We start from the raw sequence: 13143 nt of genomic DNA on the forward strand, positions 1-13143 counted from the left end.
AGAATGCATTGTCCAAAACAAGCATGGCTGCATACTGTTTCAGTAAGAACTGCACCTTTAAGAAAAGAGCAATAATAACGCTTTTACAAAGGTAAGCTAATATTTTCCAAATATATTTAAGACTGCAATTGTCAAAACTGCATTTGATATTATATTTGGATGTAATTCCTTAAGGAAAAAAAAAATAAAACCAGTGCATTTAATATAGTCTGTTAGATAATCCAAGATCAGTGCTTCAAGGCTACAGTGTAAAGAAGCATTTTTTGACCTTCAAGCTAAGATGGCCATCTGGATTTCCAATAAAAGTGCTGCAAATAAACCTGTAATTTCCAAAAGCAGTGCTAAAAGTTGTGGTTTTAACACTTACCATATTTTTAAATATATATCCTAGAAATCATGACAAAAATAAAAAATTTCATTCATACTAATAAAGATATTCTAATCTATATTCTGGAATCTAAAGTGGGTCCTTGCTTATATGTAAAGACATGTAAAAATGAAATTACACCTATCCAAATTAAAAAAAAAAAAATCACTTTCAGAATGATTTATTTTCCTAATATTCCAAAGGCTTACTCAATAAAGTTTATAAAAACAAAAGGAAAGAAGAGAAGCAACTAGTTTCATGTGGAAACTAAAAAATAATTGTTCAATTTTTAAATAGCAAATGAACAAAGGTTTATTTTTTCAATCAGACTTCTTTTTCCAGTGCAAAAACCAGTTACAAAAGGTTTAAACTGGACTGTTTTAAATAACATGGTCCAATTCAGCCAGGTTCACATTCTTTTCTATAGTATAACAAATCATATGCATATCTTATTGTAAAATACACAAAGCAATAAAAGGAGAACTTGAGTGCTTATCCAAGAGCAATTTCCAGTAGCAAGTCAAATTTTTAGCAATAACCAACTAGACATTCTCACCAATCCTGGAGTGTCAAATCACCATAAATATTAGATATACCTGTACAAAAAAGCTGTTCCTTTGTTAAAAAGGGTCCCCAAAGAAATGCCCACCAACTACAGTCAGATTTTCTTCAGAAGTTGCTTGCTCTGGAAAAATTTTTCCTCCAAATGCTTGAGACATTTTTTGTCAAAATTGTATTCAAATAAATTACGTTCCAGTAACACTTAGCTGATACAACCACCTACGATGTGGACAGTCATGTACACAGTACAACAGTGGAGTTTTGCAGCAACAAAGAAATAACCAGGAATTGGCTTTAACTTCCAAATGGTAGCTCATGTGTTGTTTCTAGCAAACATACGGTCCCCTCGTAGGGTCAGATGCTGGAGCTGGTATTGTAGCACTTCTGTGTCAGCCGGTTCCTTGATGTTCATTTTGTCTAAATTGAGGTAGTCCAGGGATTTAGAGTGAGCCCTCTTACCTTTCAGAAGACAAAGAGGCAGAGGACCATGAAGTGCTTTGTAGGGTTCATATGGTAAAGCCTTAGTGCATTTATCCCCTGAGCTGGGCATCCGTCGTCTCCTCCTTCCATTTACAGCTGGGATCTCATATGGCTGGTAGTATCTACTTCTTGTTTTGTACAACCGGGATGAACGGGGAAGTCCTGAATCAAGTTGTTTGGATCGTAAGGTAGGTCCAGATTCTGATTTATTTTCCTCATTTCCTGTACACTTATGGGCTAATTTCAAGAGCTCCTCCCCAGTTGTGAAGCCAACCAAATAGTTAGAATCCATATGGAGGATCTGATAACCTGAAACAGTTCGTCGCATTGGTGAGCACGGGGTACTGGAACATCGAGGTTTCTCTGCTTCTGCCCTGCCTGTAGAACTCACCTCTGCAACAGGTAAGGGAAGGGTAGATACAGTGGTTCTGGACTCTCCATTTATATCAACTTCCATTTTAAATACAACTCTGTTCTCCTATAAATAAAACAGAGTTGGATTAGACACACATATATACCTGCTTTGGAAAACATCAGATGAATAGGGGGGTCAGAAAGCAGAGTATTCTAAAATTTACTTTACAAAGAAAATGCAGGTAGTATCTCTTTATTCAGCCTTCTCTCTCATTCTATATGCTGCCTTAGAATGAGACATCAAAAATGCAGTATTTTTCACCTTTCAGAATTAGTTGGCCATTTTTAACCATCAGCACCACAAAAATGTTGAACATCTAAGGAAAAAAAATCTTGCAGCAAAAAAGAGCTTTTAACTGGTGAATAAGTCAAATGGAACCAGACAATTTCTGAGTACTCTGTCCACTTCCCAAACCTGTAATATTTTAATCTCAGGTCCATATACTTTCTTTCCTGTGAGGAGATCCACAATGGTTTCCACACGTACTCAACTATGAATGGGAAAATACTGGAGAATAATCCTTGTAAACAAGACTTAAAATATTTACCCCACAGCTGCTACTGGCCTACTTGAATAGATCTTTTGGGCATGTTCCCTTGGTTTAAAAAGGAACAGTTGTCTATTGGGCCTCCCAACTATTCAGCACAGGCTTCTTTACAGGTCTCTCTGACTTCCCCTCTCGAAAGACTTAACAACTTTCTGCTTTCATAAAAGCAACCTTTCTACTCCATTCCACGTGATGCTATTAACCAAGTGAACCACCAGCACATTTTATTTTAATTTACCTATTCACAAATCAAAGTAACAGCAACAAACTTCTGCTGAACTTGGCTCCCAAAATATCTCAAACCTAAGATTAAGATTTATTCTCCACTGTACAAGAAATGCCCTGTTGTAAGAAGAAGATCCAGGACAGGTAACAATGCTCTGGCTTTCATTAACCAACATGCACAATTTTGTGAGAAATACTTTTTAAATACATTAAGATTACTCTTCAACTTTCAATGCTTCCCAAATACCAACTTTTCTTGCATAGAACACATCACTGAATAAAATACGTACCTTGTTTTTGAAAGGCAGAATGAAGATTTTTTTTTCTAGAGTTATGGCTACACAAAGGAGCAAGGACAGAGTCTAATTTTCAAATGACCCACCCTCCCTTTCCTATTTAATTAAAGTTCAAACCCTAGCTGCTGCTGAAGCCTCGTCTCCCTGGGTTTTGGAAAGAACCATAAGCCATTAAGTCAACTGACTCCTTCAGCTGCCTGAACAGTAATGCAAACAGCTGCTGCACTGTAGAATAAGAATCAAAGCAGTGTGCTTCCATCCCAGACAGAAAAATCAGTTCCTCCACTTAATGCACCAATCCCAATTTTGGGGAACTAATTTGATGGAAAAGGTGTTTGTCATATGCGAGAAAATATGGTAATATTTGTTGTGGACGTTTGGTGAAGTACAGTAAAATCTCTGTTATCCGGCATCCCGGGGTTAAGTTAGCTGAAATAACCTAGCACTGTTTTCAGATAACGTGAGCGGGGGGAGGGGAGGCGGCAGTGCAGGGTGGTAGGTGGCAGCCGCCACCACTGTGTGCAAGCTCCCCCCATCCATATCTGGCCAGGTGGAAACTCCAGTTAGAGTATTCCAGTTGGTGAAATGCTGGATAACGGAGATTTTACTATAGTTTCATTTTTTTGAAGGTGACAGTTTGACAAAGTTGATCCTAAGAAGATGGCAGCTTTCAAGTGCAGAATTGTGTATTTAAGCTGGCAATGTTTAGGTGGGTGTCTATGATGGAAGAGCAGAGGGTATATACTGTTAGGCATGGTGTATGCAGAAACCCTAACAATTTTTAAGTGTTTGTTAGGGTTTCAAATGTTTAAGCGGCATATGTCATAATACTTCCAAATCCAGGTCTCCTTCACTGTCAAGATTAACAATGGCTGAATGACAACCAATGGCTTTTTCACCCCCATGTCTCATCACAAAGGAGACTCCCATAGACTCATGTCTTACATCTGTTCCCATACTAACCCTTCCTAACCCGTCTCCTGCCCCTTGTTCTTCCCTCAGATGCACACATCTGTCTCCTGCCCTTCCGATTCACTGCAGACATCCTGCATTCAACTTTTCCCACATCCCTGTGTGCATGCATACATCTGCCCTCCCTCAGCATCCCTTCCTCCCCTTAGACTTTCCTACCTCTCTTCCAATAATGTCTCTATCTATCTTCAGAAGACATAAGAGGCTTCTGCCAACTTCACCTCAAGGCTGCCTTCCCTAGTAATGTTGGGAGGCAACTGCAATCTTTTTAAAAGACAACCAACGTTTCTTCCTGCATTGGCTGTAGAAAAATAAAGGCCATTTTAAGCTCAGACCCAGCCTGTGGCCTCAGTCTTATACTGACAACAGTGGCTGATGGAAACTAAGCTTTGGTAAATTTGTAGTTATGAAGAGAAAGAGTACCAAAACTTCCTTTAATCCCAAACTGTAGTAGGGGAGGAAAATTTTTGTAGCTGTGATGGTCAAGGTAATAGCTGAGGCAAGGCTTTTTGGGTAACTTGTACTGGCCCAACTATATAGTTTGGACAGCTGTTGGACAAGCTTTCAGGCAACAGGCACAGTTCCCAAAAAACAATTCTTGCCAAGAACTATCTATTATATTGACTTGGCAGTTCCTGACCCTATCAACTTTAAATGCTACCAGCCAATCTAGGCAGCATTTAAAGCCTGTAGAACCAGGAACTGGCCCTGGTTCCCCACCCCATGGGCTTTAAAAGCTGCACAGCTGGTCAGTGCGGGTAGCGATTTCAAAACCAACACGGCTGGGAACCAGGGCCAGGAAAGCTCTTCCCACCCTGGTACCCAGCTTCACAGGCTTTAAATGCCACATACGCCACCCAGGTGGGTGGCACACATGACAATTTAAAAACTGGGAAGCAGGGAACTGTGATCAGAGAGGCTGTCCCTGCCCCCCCTTCCCCCCACCTCTGACTTTAAGTCATCCCAGAGTGCATCCTGCACAGGCTGCATATGCAAGGCTTTAAAAGCTGGGAGAGGGGGGGAGAAAACCCCCTCCTGAAGTAAAGGAGAGGACAGGCTGTCAAATAATGAGCTTTCCTAAGGGTGAAAGTGGCCCTTGAGCAGACCTCTGTAGTTAGGGTGATCATATTATTTTAAAGGAAACCCAGGGCATGAACCCCAACCAGCTGATCCCTGCCCCAGGCAGGAGGAGCAGTGCCCAGTCTTGCCCGGCCAGAAGGAGCTGGCCCAGGTAGAGCAGGGAGGTGGCACCAATACGGGACTTTTGTTTAGTTTTTCACCAACTGGCCAGGATGCTGGGATGGCCTACAAAATCCAGCACTGTCCCGGCCAAACTGGGATGTATGGTCACCCTATCTATAGTGCCACTGTCTAGAGAGAGGTTGTCTGTGTAGCTCTCCAAAGGGGTGGAAGACAGGCAGGCTCCTGCTTCCAGACTTTATCTACCAATAGAAAGGAATGCCCATCTGTGGCCTGAGACCCAGGATACAGCATGCATGTTCAATTCTTTCCCTTGTCCATCAAAGTCAAGGATAATACTTCCCTCTCTCAGCAGGAGTGTTTCAAAGAGAAAATCGTTAATGTTTGCAGTGCGTTCAGATCTGACTTCATCACAAAACCTAGCAACACAGGCTAGCTTCTCCTAAAGCTTTCAAGGTAGGTGATTTCAGACATCTTGCGGGGTTATCTGCCATTAGCTAGTTACTCTCCGAGTTTACTTGTATTGACTAGAATAAAAGGGATAATGGTAGCAGTACATACTGGGGCGCAGTTTTCAAGATAGTGAACACCTGGCTTTATGTTAAGTCAATATATGCATACATTCTCTCCAGTGTAAAAGTCACTTATCTAAATATAAGAATCCGTGTCATCTTTTAAGAACTGTGAATAAATTAACTGCTCAGCAGAAAATGGGTTTCACAGATATAGAAAAGAACAAGAAACATACAAGTCTGGGTGGAGATCTTCATCGTTAGCTGCCTAACTAAAATGTGTACCAATAATTAACATTGCTAAAGTTCCTGGTGAGTGCTTTTAAGGTCTGCAATGCGTCTAATACTTGAAATATAACATAAATAGTACTTCATGCCAGATATAGCACCTTTCATCTGATGGTCTCAAAACATTTAACAAAACTGCCAAATGCCACTTTACAAGACCAGTTTTAAAAACGAGCAAACAAAGGCACATTACAGATTAACGACAGACCAAAAACACAGAGTAATTCAGCGACAGGTCATAGGAAGAGAACCCAGGTCCAGTCCCTAGTCACTTGCTCCAATTGCTGTCAGTTCTGATTTTTTTTTTAAATGTTTAAATAACAAATCACTTGCTTTGTTAGATGTATGGTTTGCCTGTGAACTGTTGCTTAAATTTTCTGGGGACAAACCCACACTCAATATGTCTTTAATAAAATACTTTGGGGTTTGTTTGTTTTTTTTTGCTTGTTTGGTTTTACTATGGGTTGATCAAAATAAAAGATCTGGAAAGGTTTTCCTTATCTTTGTAAAATGCCCACACATAATTTTCAGTCCTCCCAAAACAGTATCAGTATCATTAGGAAGAGTACTTCTTAGCCAGAACTTGAAATAAAATCAACAATGCCTTCACCAGTTCTTTTCAGATTTTTTTTTCATTTTTTTGCAACGCATAATAGATTATTTTGCTCCAGGCCTCAAACAGATCTTTAAAGCTATACTTGGACTCAGCCCATTTATTTGATTCCCAAAAATAATAAAACTATTTAATTTAACATGTTGTTGCTTTCCAAAGACCTGTCTCACAGCTGGTCAAGAGTGCTTGTGTAAGGACCAGGATGTCTGATTGATACCATTCTTTACCTGGAACAAATATGGCTGAAAGGGAATGATGCAATGAAGGCACTGTAGTCAGTGCTCGATTCATTCAAAAGCTAACCCAAGAAGTCTCTTCAATTTGGCTGAGTCCCCATAGGCTTTTTGTTCAAAACAAGATTTAGTGCTAAAGGGTCAATTGCATCAGATAAAGAAATTAAACAGAAAAAAAATAGTAACAATTTGCAGTGCTGAATTCATGATTTCACTTTAGTATGCATATCAAGTGCATCCTGAAAAGAAAAAAAAAAAAAGGAATTTATATTTGCACTGCGCTGTGCTAATTTAGTCATAGAAGGATGTCATGCACTGTATTATATAAACATTTTCTACATTAACTTTATTTCCACTGAAATCTAGGGGGAAAAATATACTCATTTTATAATGTTTTATATATATTAAGAGAGTTGTGACAAGTGAAGGAAGAAGTAGACAAAACATATTTTGCATCTGCTGTAAAACACTGTCATCTTGTCAAGGAAGTAGTTAGTTCGTATGTTTTTTATATGAGAAAATAAAGCCCAGTTTATGCCCTTTGCAATATTTGTTCAGATGTATGCAATAGAGGAGAGGAGAGAGAGATGGACATTCCATCTTTTGTTAGCACTAAAACACCTGTGATATTATATCCTTATACATTTTTTTTTTAACCTGAAAGGATTATTCCAATCATTGAGTTAAAAAAAGTAATCTACCATATAGCCAGGACAAAATTTACCTGAAAGATAAGAAGAGTTCACCCAAAATCAGACCACAATATCACTGCACAAGTTTCAGAGGATCTTGGAGACAAACAAGAATATTAATTGTTGATTCTAAATCCTTTTTCAAAAACAGAACTGAAATCAAACAAAATACAATTAAGGGAAGAATTCTGTTTCAGCATACAATAAAGCTGATGGACAGTAAGGGCCCTGCTACATGTTCAAACTAAAGCTGGACAGAAACCATCTATGGAGTTGTTGCACATTTTCAAGCACTAACTGTATAGCTGGTTGGCTCTTTTTTATAGCTGGATAGTCATTTTTATTGTGTGATAACTACTTTGTACATATGGCTGGCCTAAATTTATTGCGTGAGTAACTAGTTAATTGTGTGATAATTACTTTGCATGTGTGGCCAATCTAAATTCATTGTGCTATTAACCAGTTAAATATGTAATATATGTAAAGTCATGAAGCATACGTAACATAGCAAGGGCCTAAAAGTTATTAACCTAGCATGGCAAAGTATCCGATAGCGTATTCAGGGAAACCGCTAACCAATAAGTATGGAATGCCAAACTCAACCAAAAGACTGGGTACATCTGTACAAACATTATCTCTATCTGCTATGCGCTCACAGCGGGTGCTATTACAGCACCTCACAGATAGGTGGAAGGGAAGCAGTAGGGGCCAACCTTTTTGGCAGTGCGCCACAAATTAGCCCAATACCCTTCCCTAATGCCACTACAATCGCCTTACCCATGCCAGATCTGTTGCTCTGCTTTCTGCTTCTTTCCCTGTGCTCTTTGCCTATCTGCTGTCCAGCTTTCTGCTCCCTGCCCTACCTCCTGCTGTGCTGTCCATCCATGCCACTTCTGGCATATGTGCCATAGGCTGGCCACTTCTGGGGTATAACAAACTGTTGTCCTGGGATAATAGCAGAGACACAACACTTATATTTTATACTGGCTTAAGTTACACCTGGGCACATCTACATGTGTGCTTTGGCCTATTCTAATGTGTATTAAAGTGCCACTAAAAATTGTGCTTTCACCAATACATATTAAAATAGGCTAATGTGTATTTTTCTAGAACCTCAAAACGGAGGTACTAAATTTAATGTGAAGTACCAAAAGCACATTAATGAATGTTAGATGCACCCCCTGCACAATGTTATCATCTTTCAAGAGGTAATCCTACTTTAAAGTAAGTTGCCCCAAGGTAAGGGTTTATGTCATTCCTTTGCACCTTCCTTACATCTGTGAAAATGCTGATTATAGGTCATATAGCTAAGCCTGAAACTTCAAATTTCTCCTCACCTTTGGAATAAATGCAATAAATTCTTAATCTCAAATTAATTTCTGTTTTAGTGCCCTATTTAAAATTCAAGGATGACTACTGAACAAGGACAGCTGCTGGCGAAGTGCAGAGTAAATACTTTCACAGTATGCAACTAAGCTGGGCTGTAGTAAGCAACTTGTGACTCAGGGACTGAAAATAGTATTCAGAAGCAGAGTCATAATTAAAATGTCACAAGATGATATCAATGTGGACTTTAAGTTACCAGTAATTTTTTCCATCATTTTATATCATTACACAAAATTTGGGCAGATTAATAGTGCCATTAGTAATTTTGTTGCATTTCAGTGCAAAGATGACAGAAAAATGCCTCAGAATGCAGCTCACCCTAATAATGCAGGATCATCCCTCAAGGAAAATATCCCTTTCTGAGTGGGTCATGCTGCAGGTTGGGAGAACAAGGAAGTTTATCTTATGAACTCTACAGGCATGCCTGCCTGTGACCATGAGAGAGGTTATAGGATTAAGAGTCTTATTATTAAAAAAGAGTTATTCCCAAAGGCTCAACGTGAAGTATCCAAGAGCAGATGGGATCTATAATTGTTAGACATCTCTTTTCTTAGATACATCTTAAACCCTCAGGAGGTGGGGGTAGAGGAATAAAAAAAGCCCAGGACTACCAACTTGAATGAAAAAGCTCATGAAAATACCAATAAATCACACACATTCTTAAACTAACTCGCTCCAGTTATTTCTCAATAAAGATATACAATGTACAGATTTTAACAACTGTTCTGAACAGAGAGTGAGACTGCATTTGAAGAAAAAGATTTCAGAAGAAAAACTTACCTCACAAGAGAAATATTCAGGATTAGGCAGAAATAAAACAATAGGAAGCTTTTCAAAGAGAGGCACAAAAGATTGGAAGTATGCATAAGGCAGTATGGCATAATGCAGAAGACTAGTGAGGATGAACAAGTCTGAAGGAGGGGGATGTCCTGACAGCAAAGTCCCAGATGGCTGGGTGAAAAATCAAAGGATGGAGAGCTGGCTTCATGATGCAGCTGGAAGAATTTTTATTAGAAGCTGCAAAGCACTAGTCTCAAATCAACTTGATTCAAGAACGACAGCAACTCTCAAAAGACAAGACACGGTGTAGTTGTAGGTGAAGAACTAAAGCCATTTAAGGAAACGAACAGGAAAGTTCCCATTAAATGATTAAATCCACAGGCCAACTAAAAATCAGCTAAAGATTCAGATAAAAACACGATGAAAGAAAGAACTAATTGCTTGGCAAGGAAGTGAAATTCAAGCCAACAGCAAGCAAACAAGCTCCAACAAAAAGAAACAAACTAGTTAACATACGGTGCATTGTCAAGGGTAAACTTTAACAAGGCACACTAAGCAGATCAGGGTGGCCAGGGAAGCATGCATTAAAAGGTGATGAGAATCACAAATTAGTAGCAAAGGAATCAGAATTGGCACAAACAGTGACAAGCTCATCCTGCAGATGTGATGGTTTGTGGACTAGAGTGGCATGATTGAACACATATATACAGATGGAATTTCAAAGGAGTTTTGAGCCAATTCACTTTGTATTATTAGACTAAATTAGCAGTCATCACAAAGAGTGAAGAAAGACTGGTGGGAGAGAGGTGGTCATTCATATTTTAATTATACCTTGGGGAAACAAAGAAAATAATTAAATCCTTTCTTCATATTTTTTCCATGGATATTGCATGCTATTCAGAAAAAAATGGTGCAACTGTTTGACAAACGTGAAAATATTAAACAAATGTCCCTAATTATTCCTGAAGATTTACATATTCCTTTAAATATTAGCGCAACGTTCTTGCTTTATTTATCAATTTTAACATCTACAAAATGATTAAAAAAACCTTCACCATATTTGCTATAAAAGGATTGGTTGGTTCTCCAGCCAAATACTATGCTGTACTCAACCACCATGTCAGGGAGCAGCCAATCAAGAGAGATACTACTGCAAATCAAAATGGAAAATTAATAACCAAGACCTAGTTTCCTATTTCTCAAAATTATCCCAGATATCATATATGAGTCACTTGCCACAAATAGGACATGCCAGTTAAAAAGCAACATTTAACCAATAAAATAGGTCCTCAAAACTTCTTATGGGAATGTAAAGGGGATGCACAAAGGATCTAATGCTTTGTTAGCAGGGTGAGTATTCAGGGTCATTCATTCTGTTCCAATATCAAAGGAACTCTGCCTAGACTGACCTGGATTCAGTGGGTATGTTATCGTTTCCCATATACTAAACCACTGAATATTAAAAGTGATATTTACTTATTTAAGCAAATACAACATGAGCTTGAGAAACAGAAGAATAAAAGTCAAAACCTATGCTCATACACAGATAAACTTGCCTCCAACTTATTTCTAGTGTTTTCATCAGAAAGCTGAACTGAGTATTTGTGTTCTATCCTGCATACGAGGGTCGGCATTTGATTGTTCAAACCTGGCGACCAAGCAGCCAGCATATGGCTGCTCAAAGGACGAGGGATTATTAAGAGAGCCATACCATGATGCCAGTAGTGTTATGCAAGTATTTAATTTCAGTGATCAACTAGCTGTTGCTTCATTTCCTCCCTCCATCTCAAAATGACTGAAACCCCCCCACCCAATATGCTCCTTACCTTCATAACCATTCTTGCTTAAGCAAAAACCAAAAAGGCAACCCAGACCATAATACAAGGCAGCAGGGGAGTTAAGTGAGCACAGTGCAATCAAAATACATTGGGAGAAGCATCTTTTATGGCATTGGAAAATGACAAGAAATCCCAGGAGGGAAAAAGATTTATGTATCTTGAGAAAGAAAGGAGGGGGCATCTTTTTCCTTACCCTCCTGAAGAATGAAGTTAGGTACCCATCAGGTCACTTGCTAGTAACCCATTAACCCACCATCCTAGGACAGATTACTGATGTTGTGTGCATGTGCATGCATACACACGGTTTTACTTTTCATTCCATCCAGGAAGAGCACACACCAACTGCTGCAGCTTCCTGAGCCTGACGAAGGGTTTTTGAACCCGAAAGCTTGCTTAATAACTATTCTCCAACCATTTGGGTTGGTCTAATAAAAGATATCAAATTCACCCAAGGAACCTTGTCTGCGTACACACACACACACACACACACACACACACACACACGTCTCACTGCACTCAGCTCATGGCAGAGGAGGAGACACTCAACCACTGTCAAAAGTCATCCTCATCATGACACATTAGTCTGCTTCCCTCCACTATGCTAAGTACAGATAGGAATTGGAAACATTTGAAAACTGCAGCCAAAGCCATGAATCCATTAGGGTAAGTGGCTACATAAATCTATACAGTGATACTAGCCTCCGTTTAGGGTGGGGCCATACAAGCAAACACACACATATATAAAAACGTAACATTATATCAAGAGCATTAAGTGCACGTGCTCACATACTGCACAGACACAACTACATATAAATAGAAACCTATGCACAAGTAATAAACAACAGCAACTTGCAGCTAAATACTCTTGCATAGCTGTCGAGTCCTCAAAACAGTGGGCATGGCATCCTTATTGGAGCCTGTGGGCACCGCCACGGTGTAAACAACACATGAAGCAGAAGCAGAAAAAGTAGCAGCTCTACTCTGCCATGCCAAAGGCAGCTCACAAGCTGCCATATTCGGTTATGTAAATCCTACGTAGCAAGCAGAGAATTGCACACTCACGCTGTATTCATGGGCAGCCACGTGTCAACAGAAAGGTAACTCCAAACTCAGCTCTGCCAGGTAAGCCACCTACGCCGACACGGGTATTTCCACACCGAGTCGTGTACGCTGAGGTCAGGTTTGGCATTTGAACGCGACACAGAGGAAGCTGCAGTCGGTCCCAAGCTGGACCTGAATGGGAGATCGGAGAACAGGAGAGAAGCAGGACTGGGAAGGGACCTCCAGAGGGCACCTAGGCCAACCGCTACCAGAGGCAGGGCCATCGCTTATCCAAACCATCCATACAAATCCATAATCTAACCTCTTAGCAAAACGACCAACACCAAAGTCCTTTGGATAACCCTGACATCTTCTGTGAGACCAACTAAAGACTTAGAAAAATGACACTTTGCCAGCACTTGCACAACCTCGCCTACATCCTCAGACCAACACGGCTACCACCAGCGCCCCCGACACAAGACACCAGAACCCCAGCCCCACCCAGGCCAGGCAGGGGTCCACGGCAACCCCCCTCCTGCTCCGTCAAAGCCCAATGCGCGCTCGCGCCCCGGTTTCTTCCACGAAGCCACGCAACTGGTGCTTGCAGACTTGGGGGGCCGCGTGCCACCACCGGCTTCCCGGGCAGTTTCATCTTTTTCCGGGGGCCGCACGGAGGGCACGACCTGACTTGCGGGGG

The 13143-nt window shown here is 40.2% G+C and overlaps 1 protein-coding gene across 9 annotated transcripts; it reads right to left on the reverse strand.

Moving 5' to 3' along the window:
* Positions 1-653: 653 nt before the first annotated feature.
* On the reverse strand, positions 654-13137 carry CUNH5orf30 (chromosome unknown C5orf30 homolog). 9 transcript variants are annotated; one of them, XM_025203305.1, is made up of 4 exons: positions 12468-13137; positions 9568-9738; positions 7434-7497; positions 654-1886 (listed from the first exon to the last, which is right to left on the reverse strand). In XM_025203305.1, exon 4 carries the CDS (start codon positions 1863-1865, stop codon positions 1242-1244), a length of 624 nt encoding a protein of 207 aa, XP_025059090.1. In that variant the 5' UTR covers positions 1866-1886; positions 7434-7497; positions 9568-9738; positions 12468-13137; the 3' UTR covers positions 654-1241. The 9 variants fall into 9 exon arrangements, with proteins under 9 accessions (XP_025059090.1, XP_025059088.1, XP_014375081.1 ...); XM_025203303.1 differs by having other exon boundaries at positions 9568-9891; XM_014519595.2 differs by lacking the exon at positions 9568-9738.
* Between the last annotated feature and the right edge of the window lie 6 nt (positions 13138-13143).

The sequence above is a fragment of the Alligator sinensis genome, unplaced genomic scaffold, assembly GCF_000455745.1.
Source record: "Alligator sinensis unplaced genomic scaffold, ASM45574v1 scaffold575_1, whole genome shotgun sequence".
NCBI classification, from domain to species: domain Eukaryota; kingdom Metazoa; phylum Chordata; order Crocodylia; family Alligatoridae; genus Alligator; species Alligator sinensis.